This window comes from Microtus oregoni, unplaced genomic scaffold (assembly GCF_018167655.1).
Source record: "Microtus oregoni isolate MIOR12 unplaced genomic scaffold, Mior012 000099F_ref0000060, whole genome shotgun sequence".
NCBI classification, from domain to species: domain Eukaryota; kingdom Metazoa; phylum Chordata; class Mammalia; order Rodentia; family Cricetidae; genus Microtus; species Microtus oregoni.
Genome location: NW_024544712.1, coordinates 728,940 through 750,417, shown reverse-complemented (window position 1 = coordinate 750,417; position 21,478 = coordinate 728,940). Strand labels below are relative to the sequence as shown.

The window sequence follows — 21,478 nt, the reverse complement described above, 5'->3', positions numbered from 1 at the left end:
CGAGACAGGGTTTCTCTGTGGTTTTGGAGCCTGTCCTGGAACTAGCTCTTGTAGACCAGGCTGGTCTCGAACTCACAGAGATCTGCCTGCCTCTGCCTCCGAGTGCTGGGATTAAAGGCGTGCGCCACCACCACCCGGCCTCTATTCACTTTTCTATTCAAATGATATAGTCATCATAATTTAGATGCCAAAACACATCAAAAACAAAATCAAATGAAAACATCTGTACAGTAAGAAAATCAATATGTTCAATATACAACATTTAATAAAAACCAACTGATATTCCAATGTCAAAGAACAAAATAAAAGATAAGAGACTAACAAAAGTCAAACTTACCATTTTTGTTTTCAAAACCAAAGGAAAAAAACCCTGAGTTCTAACAGCAACAGTAAAACTTAGTTTCTACATTTGCTTTTTCCATTGTCATACTGTCTTTTTTCTTATTGTGACCTGAGAATCCATTTCAGGGGCCCACAAAGTATTGTTCAATATTCCTTTTCCACAAAGCTACTAAATTTAAATAAAAACAGAAGTTCAAAAGGCAAGATAGGACTTTTATTTTCTTTTGTTGTATTCATAGTGAATACCCAAGGCCTCATGCATGTTAAGGAAGCACTCTACAACAGAGCTGTTTCTCCTAGCCTTACAAGTTGCTGTAGTAAAACTTTCTATAAACTGAACATATTTAGTTGGAAGATCAGAATGGCTGCACTGGTCACAACATTTTTTTCCTGAAATGAAGAAAACAAGCAAAGGAAACTTGGATACTCACAGCCTCAGTAGGTGTCTTTTTCAGTTTAGTCCTGTCTACTTTCATGTTTTCAATTTTCTGCTTTAAGATCTGAAAAGAAAACCCCCAAAGTAGTGAGAAGATAAAGTTGAAGATAACCTAGAGTTGAATATTATTAAACATACAAAATATTGGACAAAGTGTATGCAAGATACCTAGTGTAAAAACACTGAAGTTATGTTAACTCATGGGTATAACTATGAAATAGAAATGGGTAAAGAATAACTTTTGATACAAATGGTTCACAATTCCTGTTACATAAGTACATAAAACAAAATAGCTGTTTTCCTCTTCTTTTATAAGAATTTCAAAACTTTTGACAGTTAAATATGGCATGTTTTTTGATATCTCAGAATGAAAATACTCTAGTTTTGAAAAAAAAGGAATTACACTTCTGAAAATTCAGCTTAAGTTTTAGGGATGTACACAAACATTTTAACTGCAATAATCTACACTGCATGAGTATGTTTAATAGTAAAAAATCATAAAGTCCCAAAAAAGGACTGTTTTAAATTTTAAAATCTAAATGTTTTATGTTTTGTTTACATGTATGTATGCACACTGCAAGCAGACATGGGGCTCAAGGAGACCAGAAAAAGTCATCAGATCCCCTGAAACCAGAATTAAGGATGGTTGTGAACCACCATGTGGATGCTGGAAATAAGTGATCTTAACTGTTATTTTTCCAGCTCCAGGATTGGTTTTTAAATGGACTATATTGCCACTAAAAATACTGCAGGCAATTACATAACAGAGAAGCTCATGATTAAATAGAAAGGTTATAACATGGAATTTGAATCTATTATGTCAGGAATGATGGTTCATACCTGTAACCCCATGTTGAATCAGAAGGGATCAATGGGAATTCAAGGCTAGGTTGGGCAACAGAATGCTATCTCAAAAACAAACAACTAAATATAAGTCTATGTCTATAAAAAACACTCTAAGAAAGGAAATGTATCAAAAATGTTAATTTATAATGTCTCCATCTGACTGCCTTAGTCTGTAGGGCATTTTCTTGATAGATGATTGATATGGGAAGTCCCAGCCCACTGTGAGTAGTGACATCCTGGGCGGGTGTTCCTGGGGTGTGTAAGAAAAATGTCTCAGTCAAGGTACTAGGAGCAAGCCAGTAAACCAGTGAGTGTTCCTCCATGGCCTCTGGTTCAGTTCAAGACTCGAGGTTCCTGTTTGGGTTCCTGCCCTGACTTCTTGGACTGTGTGATGTGGGTGTGCAAGCCATAATAAAACCTTTCTTGCCCCCCTCCATATTAATTCATGGCTAACCACAAGGATTATTTCTGATGGTTTTGGCAATGTGCCTTTTAGAACTAAGATAAATTGTGTCTTAAGAACAAAGACTTTAACTAGGAAACAACATGTAAGACATCTTCTAGAAATGTCCTGACCATTTATCACTTTAGTTAAGACCGTATAACTTGGAAAACCCAAAGTAGGTAACAGCCTGATCAGACCCATGTAATCCCTGTGATATTTACTAACAGACAAATCCTTAAAGATACACTGAACTAGGCATAACAAGAAATCAATATTTCTCCTACTATTAAAAAGGATGCATGCATAGTAGTAGAGGTAGATTCCAGGCTCTTTAGAAAGAGCTGGTACTAAAAATATAAAGTAACCAAGCATGAAGACGACACATATTCTAGGTAGCTTCTGGCCTATTTGTCTGCTTTGTTTACATCTATTCGATCAATGGGTATTCAGGAAGAGTTGGTTAAATAAATACTCAGACTGCTGCAAAGTATTTTATTTCGTTCTAATGATGGGCACATAGTATTTAAATATTTACAAGGTAATGTCACTTGACACACATTATCATTTCAAGTGTTTATCACACAATATTTTGGCTCAGACCATATATGAATACTAAGCAACATTCCTCTACAATTAATATTTAGAACGTGTAATTACAAATTCCCTTTAAAAATTACCTCAGCATCCAATACAAATGAACAAGATGACGCCTACCAACAACATCAAAATACCTAAAATGAGCCCAACTAGTTATTGACAATAAACAAAGCAGAAAACTTATAAACTGAACAATCTGTGCATTTTACTTGTTTTTTTCTTTTCTTATGAAAGTTTTACAGTTAAAACCAGATTGCATTATTAGAGATGGCAGCTCTTTGTAGGGAAGCAATTAAACTGCTTCTGCTACAGGTAAGCAGCCCCAACATTATACAATGCAAATAACTGATGCATGCTTTCCCTTTAGAATGAGGAACAAGAGCAAAGTGTTCTCATCACTTTTTATTCAAAGACAATGTTGAAAGTTCTAGCTCTTAATAGGGCAGCACACAAAAGAAAGCAACGGGCATACAGATCAGAAAATACAGAAAAAGCATTATGTACATTTTTTAAAAATCCCACATCTGCCCAGAGGGGCTGGGCAGACAGTTTGGTGATAAAAGCATGAGGACTTAAGTTCCTCAGAACCCAAGTCAAACACGACAGTGCCAGTCTGTAACTATAAAGACTCAATCTTTAAAAATATGGGAGGAAACAACAAAAGAAGGTCCTCAAAGCGGAACTCTGCTTCCACATATACAAACACTGGCAAGCACATCTGTGTGCATGTGCACTCACACCATCAAGATTTAGCAAGGTAGCACCCATCTTTAATCCCAGTACTCAGGAAGGAGAGGGGAGGTGGATCTCTGTGAGTTCAAGGCCAGCCTGGTCTACAGAGTGAGTTCCAGGACAGGCTCCAAAAGCTGCAGAGAAGATTTAACATGGTAGAAATGTCAAATCTCCTAATTTGGCAGATATATTTACCATTATTCCTAGTCAAATCCCAGTCAAGACTCTTGGGAGTAAACTGTAACTATTCCAAAGTGTGTGTGGAAAAGCAAAGGAATGACAATAGTAGAAAGAATTTTGAAAAATAAAATGAGGGCCGGGCGGTGGTGGCGCACGCCTTTAATCCCAGCACTCGGGAGGCAGAGGCAGGCGGATCTCTGTGAGTTCGAGACCAGCCTGGTCTACAAGAGCTAGTGCCAGGACAGGCTCCAAAGCTACAGAGAAACCCTGTCTCGAGAAACTAAAAAATAAATAAATAAATAAAATGAGGATACATCACCATTTGACAGTTCTACACATTTACATAAAAATCTAATTCTTTTCAAGCCCCACCCACAAACTGCTCTCCCATCCTGCTGGAACCCTTCTTCTCAGCAAGACCTCTACTTTCATTACTTCTTTTAGTGTGCACACCACTGTGTTGAAATTAAGTGTTTCTTGTCAGAGCATTGGTGGGACGTTATTTGCTCAAACAAGAGCAACTTAACAGTGGCTAGACCACTGAAGAAAATGCCATGCCTACCTCAACAATGCTTAACTGCCATTGGACCAGCAGAAGGAGTGTTGTCTGGTCTCATAGATGAGCCACTATTTTTGGAGACAGTATTATTATGTAGAGTCAGTTAGTACCCTGTAGTTTGAGGGTAACAGGTGTGTGCAAGGCTCATTCTTACCCTCTTGAGGGGTGAAGTCAAACAGAGTATTGTCTGTTACTCCTTAGAAAACTGTGCTCGTGTGTACCTGCGTTATGCATACATAAGATCAGAAAACAACTTACAGGAGTTGAGTTTCTTTTCTTCCTCCATGTAGGTAGAATCTAGGTAGGGGTTGAATTCAGGTTGTGAAGCTGGTTCTCAGTTTTTTTTTTTTTGGTTTTTCGAGAAAGGGTTTCTCTGTGGCTTTGGAGCCTGTCCTGGAACTAGCTATGTAGACCAGGCAGGTCTCGAACTCACAGAGATCCGCCTGCCTCTGCCTCCCGAGTGCTGGGATTAAAGGCATGCGCCACCATCGCCCGGCATTGGTTCTCAGTTTTTGGTTTGGTTAGTTTGAAGTTTTTTATTGTTGTTTTAAACACAGTCTCTATACAAAGCCTTGGCTATCCAGACACTCACTATGCATACTAGACTGGCCCTGAACTCAGTGATCCACCCGTCTCTGCTTCCTGAGTGCTAGGCATATTGGTTAATAATTATTTGTTTTTTCTAAACAGGGTTTCTGCATAGACCTAGCTGTCCCGAAACTCTTCTAGATAGACCAGACAGGCCTCAAACTCAAAGATCTACCTAAATCTATCTCCTGAGTACTGGAAGTAAAGACATGCCCCACCACTCCTAAATAGTTTCTATTTTTATATTAAAACTTAAATTGATGAACACAAACATTGTATTTAGTGTTCATCATGTTTTGAAATATTCAAATTGTAGAATTACTAACAGAGTTATTAATAACATTATGTACTCCCTCACATACTTTTCTTGGAGAAAACACCTAAAATCTACTCAACAATTTTCATATATACATTAACTATTGTCATCATGTTGTATAATAGTCCTGGAATTCATTTCTCATAAATTGAAATATTGCATTCTTTGGCCAGTGTTTTCCCAATCCCTGGTAAATATTATTTCTGCCATTCTACACTTTCCATTTCTTTCATCATATACAGTATTAAGATACAAGTGCACACACACATTCCCACTTGATAGCTATGTGTGGGAGCCCCTCAGGCGCACACAGCATGAGCCAGGCTTTGGAGGATCCCCAAGTTCGGGCCTCTGGCTCCAGGGGAACAAGAGAACACTATATGATCTCCAGCCCCAGTGGCCCCAATGATCCCTGAAAGGCTAGGGTTTTGATTCCAGTGGTCTCAAATGGCACTGTGGATCTTGGCTTTTGACTTCTGAGGGTCCAGTAGTCACTGCACTGAAGGTCTGGGAGTCTACACTCCTGCAGTCTGAGAGGTTTCTTCAGGCCTGTAGTTCTAACCACAGCTCTCAGACAGGGCTTTACTGGGTCTGATATTTGGTATTTTGCCAACAGTGATCTATTCAAGGAGTGACTTAACACATCTAGTCACCTTGATGCTCTTTCTGCAGCCCCACCTTTGGTCATGTTGATACACAACTAAGACAGGATCACCTACTTCAATGACTCCAATCTGGTAACAATCAATACCAGTCTCCATAGCTTAACTTCACGCAGACATATCTCTAAGACAAATCACAGAATACAAAATATCCAAAGACACTCAGAAGGAAAAGTCAAAACTGAAAGACCAGCCAACTCAAACAGATGGGCAAAACAAAGACTATGATACAACCAACTAACTCCCCTACAAGGGAATCCAAAACTGTAGAGGTAATGGAAAAGTCTTAGATAGACTTCAGTCTTACTTTAAAAAACAAAAAATGAAATAACATAAAAACAGTGATTATATAGAAGTTCCAAACAGATGCACAAGTTAAGGAAATTTTTCTAAGACCTTAACAAGCGAATGAAGCAGTGGAAACTGCAAGAAAGTCTTAATATACAATAATACAGAGGGAAAATTTAGCAAGAAGATCAAAACACTAAAAAAAAAGAACAAAACAAACTAGTTAAAATGAAGATGATCAATCAAATAAAAGCCACAACAGATGCCTTCATGAACAGGTAAGACCATGCAGAAGAACAAACTTCTGGGGTAGAAAACAAAATAGAAACAACAATACAATAATACAAAAAAGTGTGTGTGTGTGTGTGTGTGTGAGAGAGAGAGAGAGAGAGAGAGAAATTAGAGAACATGAATGATGTGCCCAAAAAGCATGGGACACCAGTCAAAAGGCCAAATTTGAGAATTTATAATGTAGAAGGAAGAGATAAAAATCAAATGAAACAGACACTATTTACTGACATTATAGAAGCAAACTTTCCAAACATAAAAGAATAAAACAGACATCTATATATAAGACATAAAATTCCTTATCGACATGCCCAGAAGAAATATTCCATGACACACATCACAGTCAGGATGTAAAAAATACAAAGCAAAGAAACAATACTAAAAGTCACATGAGAAAAATATCAAATTACAAAGGCAGAAGTATCTGAAATACTTCTGACTTTTCATTAATAACAACCACAAAAGCCAGAAGCACAAACTGAAGTATTTCTAGCTCTGAAGGTAAATAACTGTGATCCAAAAATGCTATATCCAGCAAAGGTATCTTTCAAAACTGATGAATAAAAACACTTCAAGACAAGCACAAATTATGCCAACTAATAACCATCAAACTAGCACTACATAAAATTCTTATTGGAATACTATTCGAGGGAAAGAACAAAAGCCTCCTTTGAGAACACACAAATTATCAAAGAACTAGATGAACTAAGTAGACTTGACAAAGAAATAACCATGTATAATACAGCAAATCAGCAAATTTCCAAAACTTCAATGAAAGAAAAGTGAATACCAGGGCTAGAGAAGTGGCTCAGCAGTTAAGAGCACTGACTGCTCTTCCAGAGGACCTGAGTTCAATTCCCAGCATAGCAGTTCACAACTGTCCGTAACTGCAATTTCAGGGGATCTGACACCTTCACACCAATGCACATAAATTTAAATTATTAAAAAGAAAAAGAATTATCATCAATAATACAGTACAACAGAACATCATCTAAAAAATTTGAAAAAATAGCAAATACCTACCCCTATAATAACTTTAAATATAAATAGTCTCAACTCATTACTAAGAAGATATAAACGTATGGACTGAATTAAGACAAGAAGTAATATGTTGTCTCCAAACTAGGTAGCAAAGACATGTATCAAACCATCAAGAAAATGGGAAACCATAAACCAGATATAAAAATCCAATCAAAATTACAGACACTATATATTAATAAAAGGGAACAACTCACCAAAAGATATATTTTTATGTAACATATTGGAGTTCCCAAATTCCATAAAACAAACGTCAAAAGGCATTAAAAAAATACATAGGTCCTGGCACAGTAATAGTGAGGGACTTCAATATATTACCCATTTATATAGATTTTCTAAAGTGAAAAAAAATAGGCAAAGAACTTTAGAGGGGATCAACCTGACAGTACATGAAACTTCCAAAACTGATCATACCATAACAAAATGTCTCAACAAATACAAAATAAAAAGAAATCATGCTAGTACCTTGTATCTTATCAGATCATAATGGAATAAAAAGAGTTCAATAAAAGAAATTACAAAAAAAATTGGGACTAAATAATACATTTTTTAGGTAACAGTGAGTCATCCAGGAATCAAGAGAGGAAATTTAAGAATTCTAAGACAGAGAAATGAAAATGAGAACAACCTACTTAGAACCTCCCCCTCTGGAGCACAGCCAAGGCAGTCCTAAGAGAAAAAGTTTATACTGCTCACATTAAAAAGTGAAGCATGAAGCATATCAAAGCTCTCAAAAACAGTAACAAGTCCATCCCAAAGCAAGTAAAAGGCAAGAAATAATAATGAGTAGGTAAGAAAATAAGGAAAGACAATACACAAAAATGAATCAAATAAAATTAGATTCCTGTCTTTCACCTTGTACATTAATCAGTTAGAAATCAATCAAAGGCCTTAATTCAAACCCCAAAACTCCCATACTGTTCAACAGAAACGTAAGGAACACCCATCCAGACACTGGGGCAAAAAATTTCTAAACAGAATTTCAAGAGCAGAGTTCAAGTATTAACAAATGCAACTTGTAATTACAAAGTTTCTACACAGCAAACAAAACTATCATGCTAGCACACCTAAAGCCCCAGAATGGGAGAAAACATCTTTCAAAGTTATTCTTCAGACAAGAGGTTTATATCCAGATTTACAAAGAATTGCACAAATTAAATACTAAAGAAATATAACTTTTGAACAACATCTGAGTTGACAGTTTCAAAAGAAACACTATTTTAAAGTGCTCAACATTCCAGTCATCAAGGAAATGTAAATAAAAACTGCTTTGACATACCCTTCCTGCACTCAAGGAGCTTATCTATCAAAAAATCTAACATTCAAGGAAAGAAAAACAGAAAAATGGGCCCTTATTCACTCCCAAGAACCAGAAAACAAAAAAACACAGAACAATTATCCTATTATTCATTGCTAGTGAGAGTGCAAATTAATACAGTAAGTGTGGAGGTACTTCAAAAATTAAAAAATTAGAACTACCAAATGACCAAGATATTCATTCCACTCTTGAACAAATACCTAGAACTCCATATCCTACCATAGAGATATTTGTCCGTCCTTGCTTACTTACTGCTGCTCTATTTACTATAAGAAAAAACTGGAACCAACTCAGATGTCCATAAACAGATGGATAATGAAAATCTGATACATATATAAAATGAACTATTCGGTGCTAAGGAAAAATTAAAACAAAGTTTTCAGGAAATGGATGGTTGTTGAATGTATAATATTAAGGGAGGCCCAAATTAAAGGAAATAAGCAAAAGATACACAGATTGGGAAGAGTGATGTCTTATCACATATCCTATGTAAAAAAAATCAAGAGACAACTGTCACAAAGAAAAACAAACAAAATCCCTCCTGAAACTGATAAGTGATTTATACCAAGGTTCCAGAATACCAGGTTGATAAACAAAAAATCTAATTACTTTCATATACGACATCATAAACAAATTGTTTTGAAATAAATACCATTTATATCAGCATCTAAAAAGATATTAATAATTAGTTCATCTATGAGAGAAACTACAGATAATTAATGAAGGAAACCAAACCAGAGCAAAATAAATGGAGAGAGTTCAGGTTTGTGAATAGAAAAACTCAATACTATCAAGATGTCATTTCTGAGCCAGGTGGTAGTGGCGCATGTCTTTAATAATCCCAGTATTCTTGAGACAAAGGCAGGTGGATCTCTGTGAGTTTGAGGCCAGCCTGGTCTACAGAGCAAGTTCCAGGACAGGATCCAAAGCTACAGAGAAACCCTGTCACACAAAACAAAACAAAGATGTCATTTCTTCCTAACTGAGACTATATATTTAATGCAATCCCAACTCAAATCTCAAGTTACATTGTGAATACTAACAAACTGAATTTAAAGTTTATATGGAGATACCGAAGACTCAGCACCCAACACAACACTATTTCAAGATTCATCATAAAGCCATAGTAATAAAGTATAGTATTAGTCAATAAACAAATCAACAGAACAGAAAATGGAGCCCTAAAATAGCCCTATATAAACTTGGTCAACATATCGTTGACAAAGAAGCAAAGGCAATATATGGATGGAGATGTCAAAAGAAAAGATGCTTGAATAGCTAGTTACCCATATATAAAAGAAAAACATCCAGACCAAGTTCGGTGTGGTGGTATATACCTGTAACTGCAGCTTGAGGCAAGACCCTGCGACTTAAAAACATAAGACAAACAGAACAAAACTTTAGACCAATACACTCTTCAGAAAAGTCAATTCAAAATGGATCACAGACCTACCTACAAACTGTAAAAATAATATTTTTCCTACAAGATAACAGTAAAAATACTGATACTGTTTCCGATTATAACCAAAGGTATCATTTAATAAAGCAAAATTTTTAAGCTATACTCTCTTATTTTTTTTAAAGATTTATTTATTATGTATACAATGTTCTATATGTATGTATGTATGCTTGCTGACCAGAAGAGGGCACCAGATCTCACTACAGATGGCTGTGAGCGCCATGTGGTTGCTGGGAATTGAACTCAGGACCTCTGAAAGAGCAGTCAGTGCTCTTAACCTCTGAGCCATCTCTCCAGCCCCTATACTCTCTTTTAAATAGGAAAAAAAAACAAGCTAGACTGAAGAAAATATTTGCTAAATAAAATTGCTAAATAAAGTTATCAAGGTAGCTGGGGCATGACTCACAGGTAAAATGCTTGGTTCAATCCCAAGTACCAGAAGATGGAGAAAGACATATTAGAGTACAATTACACAGAATACATAAAGGAAATTAAATAAATGAAACTTTTAACAGATACCTACACCAGAAAGGATATACAGACAGAAAATAATCTAATGAAAAGATTCTACACAGCCAAAAGGTTCTAATAATCAGCAATGAGATTTCACTATGCTTTAATTACAATGAACAAACCCAGCACTGACATCAAGTGATGGTAAGGATGCAGAGTAAGAACTACCATAGATTGCCTGGAAGTAAGTTGTCTTAGTTAAGGTTTTTGTAGCTGTAAAGAGACACCATGAACATGGCAATTCTTATAAAGAAAACATTTAAATGGGGTGGCTAGCTTACAGTTTCAGAAGTTCAGAATATGATCATAATGGACTGGGGAGCATGGATGGTAAGCATAGTGGTACAAAGGCAGGCATGGTGCTGGGGGAACAGCTGAGTTTCCTACATCTTGCAGGTAACAGGAAGTTGAGTGACAGGCTGAGGGAAGATTGAGCAAGAGACTTCAAAACCTTCCCCCATAGTGACACACTACCTCCAACAAGGCCATACCCTCCCTTTGGGGAATATTTTCTTTCAAACCACAATAGCTCAAATGGAAATGGCTTTTACAAAACTAAAATTAAACATACTCATAAGATGGGACTTAGCATTTGCATCCCTTGGTATTTGCCCAAAGGAGTTGAAAACATACACTGGAGGAAAACTCTTCTTCACAGCTTATTGATGACTGTCAAAACTTGGAGGCCAGATCAGTAGTTTGGTGCTCTTTTGGGACTAACATTGCGTGGGGGGGGTCCCTCTTCCCCCTAAAGGCATGCCTCATCCAGCCTCGATATGAGGGTTTGTGCATAGTCTTATATGCCATGTTCAATTGATAACCATGGAAGACCCGCTCTTTTTCTGAAGGGAAATGGAATAAATTTAGGGGACGGGGGGATAGAGGAGCTGAGAGAGATGGGGGGGGAACTGTGGTTGAGATGTCTGAAAGTAAGAACTAAAGCAGTATCCAGGGCCTGTATATCTCTTACCAGTAACATGACATTATATATTTCTCTCATGCTTTGGCCTTGATAAAAAGCACAAAGTCTCCTCCTTAGTACTCAAGACATTTGATAAATTGACTCCCTCCCTCCCTGCATATTCCTTAAAGCTCAGCTTAAATACTGCCTCATCTCTATGAGGCTGAGACACCTTTCCCAGAGTAAAAATGAACCCCTTAAACTTTTTCCAGTTATAGCCTCAAACCACATACCATTTTACCTGACACTGCCTCACAAGTTGTATATGATTGGCTCTGTACCACCCCTTGTCTTTGCATCCTTGTCACCCACCAGGATAGAAACTATCACAAGATTAAAAGATATTTTAAGCTTCGTTTTCTCCACTCAACAGTTATGAAAATAATGCATGTAGAGCACTGACATGGGCACTATTAGATGTATTTAAATGTAAACAATTTTAACTGAGCAGTGGTGGTGCATGATTTTAATCCCAGCACTCAGGAGGCAGAGGCATATGGATCTTAGTGAGTTGAGGCCAGCCTGGTCTACAGAGTGAGTTCCAGCTCAGGCTCTAAAGATACACAGAGGAATCCTGTCTTTAAAAAATAAAATGAAATCAAAAGAAATATAAACAAATTTTAAAAAGATTAGAGGCAACAGTAACATAAACACAACTTATGTTAGTATACAAAAGCACCAAGAAAAACTGATAACACAATTAACAAAACCAACGTAATCATAAATATTGCCTTTTTTTTTTCGTTTTTTTGAGACAGGGTTTCTCTGTGGTTTTGGTTCCTGTCCTGGAACTAGCTCTTGTAGACCAGGCTGGTCTCGAACTCACAGAGATCCGCCAGCCTCTGCCTCCCGAGTGCTGGGATTAAAGGCGTGCGCCACCACTGCCCGGCACATTATTGCCTTTTAAAGTCTTATTACATTTACTATAAAATGAGATTATTACATATTTCCCCTTCCCTCCCAAGTTCTCCCTCCCATACACCCTTCCTTGCTCTCTTCCAAATTCATCATCTTTTTCATTAATTTATATATACACACCTAAATACATAAATATACTCTGCTCAGTCTGTATAACCATGCCTTTCAAAATAATTAGAGAAAATGTAGCAAATGAGAGCATTTACCTAGTATGCACAAAGGCGCTGACCGTCAGCACCACAAAAGGGGAGGAAAGGACTAGATTTTTCAGAGAGTAAATTTGCACAAAGCAGTACACACACACACACAAACACAGACAGACACAGAGACACACTTTCACTTGTACATCCCTTTCATTTATGAACCCTAGCCATATCATAGGCTAGTGATGTATAATAAATACAGGATATCAAAGAAAAAGAGTTCTGTCTTTTGCATTATTTCAGTTCCAATTTTCCCATGTCTCGGGGTTTACAGGAAAACATCCCTAAAAATCAGCTTCCTATTTATGGGGGGATTCTACATTTCTGGGAAAAAAAATCCTCTAGGTCTGTATGTTCGCTCAAGAAAAAAAAATATTAAAAAAGCACAGACATGGTAAATGTTCGCTCAAAAAAATATCTAAAAAGCACAAGCATGGCTGTTAAATATATTTATAAAAAGCTAGGTTTTGCCGGGCGGTGGTGGCGCACGCCTGTAATCCCAGCACTCGGGAGGCAGAGGCAGGCGGATCTCTGTGAGTTCGAGACCATCCTGGTCTACAAGAACTAGTTCCAGGACAGGCTCCAAAACCACAGAGAAACCTTGTCTAGAAAAAACAAACAAACAAAAAAGCTAGGTTTTATTTGTCAACATATTCTGATGAAAATTTTACCTATATGGAAGGAGAAAGAGTCCTATGTGATTTATTTATCTGATTCTATGTGTTTTCTTTTTTAAACTAAGAAGTGAAGGAACACTCCTGGATGGGAAATAAAAATACAATAAAAAACACAACACCATACATACTAGAAAGGCTTGTCTGTAAAATACTACTTTAAAAGCTCTGTCCTTTCTTGGGAAGTATATGGTCTTAGATATACCTGAGCCACAGTAAGATTATGTATGGCAAAGAGTAAGATATAGTGTTATTTGTTCTATTTCTTTCTGAACAAGATCAATTCAGGAGCAATAATCATGCCAAATATTCTATAAATAAAAACTAGTATGAAGACATCATCAAAAGAAAAGAAAACTTGTCTGGTCCTTTTAAACCTTTCTACCAACTGCATATGAAGGATAACATTAACTATTAAGTTATGTATTTATCTCCAAATCAGTAAACTTAAGTGCTGATATTAACCAAGTTAAAACCTATTTTGATAACAATAAGATTGAGAGGCCTCACTCTTATTCTCAAATTAAGCATCCATTATTCCTCCAAAAGTTAAGTAGCTTACCAAGTAATAAAACTTAATCAGCCAGGCGGTGGTGGTGCACGCCTTTAATCCCAGCACTCGTGAGTCAGAGGCAGGCAGATCTCTGTGAGTTCGAGGTCAGCCTGGTCTACAAGAGCTAGTTCCGGGACAGGCTTCAAAGCCACAGAGAAACCCTGTCTCGAAAAACCAAAAAAAAAAAAAAAAAAGACTTACTCAAAGATTTTAATTGGACCTCAACTATTTTGCGTGGGTTCATATGAACTTGGAATATGCTAAAACAAAGATTCAACTTACTGTACCATTTCAGAGAATTTCGCATAACAGTTAACTTTAAGACTATAAACTCTTTTGCTGAAAACTTATGATAAAAACAATCTCAACTTTACAAGTTTGTTATGTGGATCAAATTAGTTCACTAATAAAAGCTGTATCAAATTCTTCAGAGAAGGCATGGGGAGTAATGAGGATTGAATTCAGAACCTCGCACTTGCTAAGGCAAGTACTGTACCATTAAGGATCTCCCAGCACCAAAATAAAACTAAGTATTAACACGCTGGAATCAGAAAGAATGCTCAGTGGTTAGGAACATCACTGGCTTCTCTTCCAGATCCAAGTTCAGTCTCAGCATCCACATAGTGGCTCATCGTCAGAGGATCCAATGTCTTTTCTTGTCTCCACAGGCCCCAGGCACGACATGCCAAACATACTTACAGGCAAAACACCCCCACCCCACCATTCACACTTACATTTACTTTTGCACATATAAATGTGAAACCAAGAAAATCAATTGGTACAACCCTCTGATTCAGGACCAACTCAATTATAGTGCAACTGGATTATAGTACATTAGTAGTTTTAAGCACAGTGTAATCAATTAAAAATGGAGTCAGCCAGTATTTCTGAAGCACAATTAATAAAAACTCAGAAAGACAAACTGGAATTCAACCTGAAGTTCCGAAAGGCAAAACAGCTAGTCATTGGCTCTTATCTCTACCTCAGTTAAAAATGGTGATCCTACCTCCAGGAATCTCAGAATGTGGCTGTTCCTGAGAGCTGTTTCCCCTCATTTTGTAATTCTCTCTAGTTCTGGGATTAAAGGTGCACCACTGGGATTAAAGGCATGCACTGCCCAGTTTCTATGGCAACTAGTGTGACTACTGGGATTAAAGGTGTGTGTTACCATTACCTAGACTGTAAGAATGATCAGTGGGGGGCTCTTTTACTTTCTGATCTTCAGGCAAGCTTTATTTATTAAAATACAATTGAGTCCGCAGTCCTGACCCAGCCACAGAAGATGTGACTGCCTTGCCGAATAAGGTGCCGAGCCACATGGCTAACACAGACAAGAATAATGGGCTAATATAAGTTATAAGAGTTAAGAAGCCTCAGCTAATGGGCCAATCGATTTATAAATTAAAAAAAAAATGCTTACCTGGTCTTAATTTTAAAAGAAACAAAAAACAATCGAAATGCCATTACAACTCCAGGTATAGTACTGACAAATAGGAATCACATGAAATTAAACAGCTACTACATAAAAAAAGGGAACTATTAGAGTAAATAAACAACCCAAAGAAAGGGAAAACTCTGCTTGCTAATCATCTGACAGGGATTAATACCCATAATCTAGAAAGAACAAAAAAAAATCGATAAATGGGCAAATGAACAAAAACTTCTCAAAAGAAATACAAAAGATCCCAAACCCTGTAAAAACAAAAGTTCATCTGATATATGCCTTTTTTCTTAAATTTAAAACACAACTTTAAAAAGTTGAAAAGATTAAAAAAAATGGGTTAGAAAGCTTCATTCTCTTTTTTGGAGCTAAATAAGTTCTCCACTACTGAGCTATATTCCTAGTTCGGAAAAATATTAATTCAAAAGGTTTATGAGTAGAGAATTCATTCCCATTTACTGGTATATAGCACCCACATATATGTGTGAAAACAGAGAGTGGCTGTAGTGGCTTACACCAGTAATTCAAACATTAGGGACGCTAAGGTAGCTGGACTGGCACAAGTCTGAGGCTAGCCTGGCCTATAGTTCCAGGTCAGCCTGGACTAGGATGAGACTGTCAAAACAAAAACAACTCCTAAAACCAAAACAACACCTTAAAAAAATGCTAAATTAGGATAACCCTTAAGAGGACAATGAATATTTTCAATTACATTGTATGAAATTCTCAAAGAACTGAAAGGTTTTTTTTAAATATTTATTTATTTATTATGTATACAATATTCTGTATGTATGTATGTCTGCAGGCCAGAAGAGGGCACCAGACCCCATTACAGATGGTTGTGAGCCACCATGCGGTTGCTGGGAATTGAACTCAGGACCTTTGGAAGAGCAGGCAATGCTCTTAACCATTGAGCCATCTCTCCAGCCCCCAGATAGTATTCTTTTTTTTTTAAAGATTTATTTATTTTGTATACAACATTCTGCCTCCATGTATGCCCACACACCAGAAGAGGGCACCAGACCCCATTACAGATGGTTGTGAGCCACCATGTGGTTGCTGGGAATTGAACTCAGGACCTTTGGAAGAGCAGGCAATGCTCTTAACCACTGAGCCATCTCTCCAGCCCGAACTGAAAGTTTTTTAAAGGCTCCAAATAGGCCATGAAAGGCCACATGAAGCCTGGGGTCTGGATCATAACCTGTGGCCTTGTTGATCTGCTAGCAGAACCATCCTGATCTGAATTACCAGACTAACACTAGGAGCTAAGATGTTGATCAGGCCGAGCAGATACCTGAGGTCATGTGGCCCAGCTGCAGGCAGGGTCTGTGTTGAAGTCTGTGAGCCACACCACAGCAGGGGCATACAGATATATAGATGGACTGTGCTGCCATGTCACCGAGGTCCAAGTCTAGGTCCATGGCCCTATAACAGCAAGGGCCTGGAGGATGCCCCGGGTCAGATCAGACACCTGAGTCCAGGGTGGTGTCCAAGGGTCAGGATGCATCCAGATCTGAGTGCCCTGGATCTGAGTGCCAGATCTGAGTGCCTCAGCCTGCAGCTGAGGTAAACATATCAGGGTCCATAGACCTGCTGCAGCCAGAGTCTGTACTGATGTCCTACCCACCAATTACGATTTAAGGCCGTGTAGACAATACAGATCGAGGGCCATACTTCCCCTGGGGCAAATGATTACATCCAGACACTGCTGAGGACCATGTGGGGTCCATGGTTCTACTACGAATGGGGTCTCTGCTGAAGTCCGGGTCCTGCATTGCCACCAAAGATCATACAGAGGCCCAAAGTAAGGGCCACAACCATTCCCACCTGAGTGACCAGTCCCTCCATCCTGAGCCAGGATGTCTACCAAGCTGAAGCTGCTGCCAAGGGTCATGTCTGGCACCATGGTCCAGCTACAGCTGGGATCTGTGTAGTTGTCTATGGCCTGTGTCACCTCAGAAGGTCCTAGAAACCATGTCAGATGAAATCAGAAGGCTTCACTGGCCCTAGGAGAACTGGCCATGCCTCTCCCTGGACACTACAGCAAGAGTGTTTTTGTTTGGCCCCTGCACGCTGGAGAAGATGGTCCCCACCCCTCTACACAGACCAGAGTGAACCAACCCTGAGGGCATACATGTAGGGGAGCTAACTCCACCCTCTTGTTCAAGGTGGGTGGCCCCAGGGGCCCAGTTTGACCAACTTGGCTACCATTCAGGCCCACAGCCAGGCCCTTGGAGTTGACCCACCCTAGACGAGCATCTACCCCATGTAGGAACTGAACTGGTGAAAGGACTGGTCCTGTGGAACAATACCTGCAAGATCTCCAAGACTCATGGTAGCCACAGGATCACCCATAGAGGTTCTGGTGAGGACCCAGTGGTGATGGTGTGCCAGAAACCAGAGGCTTTGCACAAGACTAGTGACTCATTGCAATAGACATTTGCCAGTAAAACTGATGGGACAAAGAGGCACACTGAAGCCTCCACTGCTACGAGGACAAATAAAGAGGTATTAGAGAAGCAGGAAAGGAGAAGCAAAGAGATTTTTCTGTTGTTTTGGGGGTTTGTTTTTCTTTTGCATTTGTTCACTTGCTTACTTTATTTCCTTATGGGGGCGTGGCAGGGATGAGGGGAGGATGAGGAGACTAGGAGATGAACAGAATTGGGGTCCATGATGTGAAACGCCCAGAGTCAATAAAGTTACAAAGGGGAGGGGAGCACTCCAAATTGAACTCATACTGGAATTTAATTGGACTTTCTTTGGAGTCCTGCCTTTTTCTTAAGTTTCTTTTTATTAAAATTTCCTCCAATGGGAGCATTCATTCTGTACTTTCATAGATGGCACCTGGTGCTGGGCAATGGTAGTACATGCCTTTAATCCCAGCACAGGCAGAGGTAGGCGGATCTCTGTGAACTCTCAAAAAAAAACAAAAAAAAGCAAAAACAAATAGAAACAAGTTGCTTAAAAGAAACTTACAGTATACTGGGCTCAATACTAGACTGGTTAACTTGGTGCCCAACTCTATCACTATACAACTATGGACAATTTACTACCCAAAATGTGGGCCCATAAAATAAGCCTGCTATAGACAGTAAGATTCCTGTACCAAATTTCATTATTTAGCAAACATCCTAAAATGGTACTTGCAACTATTACTATTCACTAATACAAACTTTCAATATTATTAGGCAATATAAATTTTCTGTATCTGCAATTCATCACTGATCTCTACCAGTAGTAAAAACACATTAGCCATTTCATTTACTATGTTCCAAAGCCAAGTCTGGGGACAAATGCCTGAAATTGCAGCACTAAAAAATCAGAAATTTAATATCTTCCAATACAGAATGAGTTCTTATATACACAGTGAGTTTCTGGGCTACATGAGGTATCTTCTCAAAACAAACCACAAACAGAAACAATCCTGTTAGAGAACACATGACTATAACTGTCTTCTAGAGGTAGAGATCTGTACTGGCCACAAAATTAGTCTTTACTTTTTATTTATTTATTTTTTTTTTAGTTTTGTTTTTTTTTTTTTTTAGTTTTTTTAGTTTTTAGGGTTTCTCTGTGGCTTTGGAGCCTGTCCTGGAACTAGCTCTGTAGACCAGGCTGGTCTCGAACTCACAGAGATCCACCTGCCTCTGCCTCCCGAGTGCTGGGATTAAAGGCGTGCGCCACCATCGCCCTAGTCTTTACTTTTTAAAAGCAAAAATAATTTAAAAGCTGGGCGGTGGTGGCGCACGCCTTTAATCCCAGCACTCGGGAGGCAGAGGCAGGCGGATCTCTGGGAGTTCGAGGCCAGCCTGGTCTACAAGAGCTAGTTCCAGGACAGGAACCAAAAGCTACGGAGAAACCCTGTCTCGAAAAATCAAAAAAAAAAAATAATAATTTAAAATGCTTGGCATAAGAGGTTGTCAATTGAAACCTCTATTACTATACTTTAAAACACAAGGCTGAGGACTGAATCCAGAGCCTCACATGACAATAGTACTAAACTAAACCTTAGCTTGAATTTTTCTTTCAAAAGCTGGTAGCAAACTATACAAGAGAATTTGAAGGGCAAAACCGGGACTCCAGAATGGGTGAAAACCACAATGCCCCGGGTAAAAATATACCAACTGATAAAAGTATGCAGAGCCATTTGCATAGCACCAATACTAGCAGCGGTAGTTTGAATGTAATTGGCCCCCATAAGATGAGAGGGAGTGTCACTGTTAGGATGTATGGCTTTGACGTAGGTATGGTATTGCTGGTATGTCACTGTAGAGGCAGGCTTTGAGGTCTCATTTAATGTTCAGGTCATGCCTACTGTCTCAGTTCACTTCCTTTTGCCTTCAGATCAAGACACAGAATTCTCAGCACCCTCTCCAGCACCGTGTCTGTCTGTACACTGCCATGATCCACCATGATGATAATAGAATTAACTGTAAACCAGCAGATTAAATGTTTTCCATAAGAGCTGCTGTGGTCGTGCTGTCTCTTCACCACAATAGGAACCTTAACACACTAGCTATATCCAAGTTTATGCTCTTACAAGTTTATTAAGGATTACCAAAATATGCTACAGTAATGTAAATAATTCTGAATCATATGCTAACCATAGCATAGTTTTTTTTTAAAGTAAGGTAAGATGGTCTTTCTAAAGGGCAATCTAGCTAGAAGTATCAAAAACCTTAACTATTTGGGGGTGAAGGATTTTGAGACGGCTTCTCTGTGTAGCCCTAGCTGTTTTGGAACTCATCCTGTAGAGCAGGCCGGCCTGAAACTCTGCCTACCAAGTGCTGGGGGATTAAAGGAATGCACCATCATTGCCTGGCTTAAATTTTTGCATTCTGGCTCTGAAAACTTAAATAAATCCATAAACATTTGTCTACTAAGATGTTTCTATCCTTTTTTATTTCATTCAACGCTTATTTACCAAATGTCTACTGTGTACTGGTAAGCATTAAGATAATGAAAACTGTAACATAAAGGTGTGAGCACAAGAAAAGAGGAATCATGCACTCATCGGAATGTAATTCACCCATTTAAAATACTTTAGAGGGGGCTGGAGAGATGGCTCAGAGGTTAAGAGCATTGCCTGCTCTACCAAAGGTCTTGAGTTCAATTAACAGCAACTACATGGTGGCTCACAACCATCCATAATGGGGTCTGGTGCCCTCTTCTGGCCAGCAGCCACACACACAGACAGAATATTGTATGTATAATAATATATATTTAAAAAATAAAAAATATTTAAATTAGGTAAAAGTAGTGCTGGCAGAACTGGATGTCAACATGTAGAAGAATGAAAATAGACCCATATCTATCACCATGTACAAAACTCAAGTCCAAATGAATCAATATAAAGCCAGCTACACTGAACCTTGAACACACTGGCACAGGGAACCACTTCCTAAATAGAACCCCAGCAGCACAGACACTGAGAGAAACAATTAATAAATGGAACCTCCTGAAACTGAAAAGCTTCTGTAAAGCAAAGGACATGGTCAACAAGACAAAACAACAGCCTACAAAATGGGAAAAGATCTTCACTAACCCCACATCAGACAGAGGTCTGATCTCTAAAATATACAAAAAACTCAAGAAATTGAACACCAAAAGATCACAGAACCCAGTTAAAAAAATGGAGTACAGACACAAACAGAGAACTCTCAACAGAGGAATCTAAAATGGCTTAAAGACAATTAAGGAAATGTTCCACATTCTTAGTCATCAGAGAAATGCAAATCAAAACAACTCTGAGATTCCATCTTACACCTGTAAGAATGGCCAAGATCAAAAACTCTGATGACTTCTTCTTCTGCTGGAGAGGTTGTGGGAATTGCTGTGGGAATACAAGATGGTACAACCTCTTTGGATGTCAGTGTGGCGATTTCTCAGAAAATAAGGAAACAACCTTCCTCAAGACCCAGTAATACCACTTTTGGGTATATATCCAAAGGATGCTCAATCGTGCCACAAGGACATGTGCTCAACTATGTTCATAGCAGCATTGTTTGTCATAGTCAGAACCTGGAAACAACCTAAATGCCCCTCGATTGAAGAATGGATAAGGAAAATGTGGTACATTTTCACAATGGAGCACTACACAGCAGAAAAAATAACGACATCTCGA

At 38.4% G+C, this 21,478-nt stretch overlaps 1 protein-coding gene across 1 annotated transcript in view; it reads right to left on the bottom strand.

Moving 5' to 3' along the window:
• LOC121443059 (E3 ubiquitin-protein ligase HUWE1-like) overlaps nucleotides 1–21,478 on the bottom strand; it is a 135,352-nt gene that overhangs the window by 104,065 nt on the left and 9,809 nt on the right. Inside the window, exon 3 of the mRNA XM_041644738.1 lies at nucleotides 774–842. Within this exon, the coding sequence (XP_041500672.1) occupies nucleotides 774–818 (45 nt within the window). The 5' untranslated portion in view covers nucleotides 819–842. The remainder of the gene's footprint in view (nucleotides 1–773; nucleotides 843–21,478) is intronic.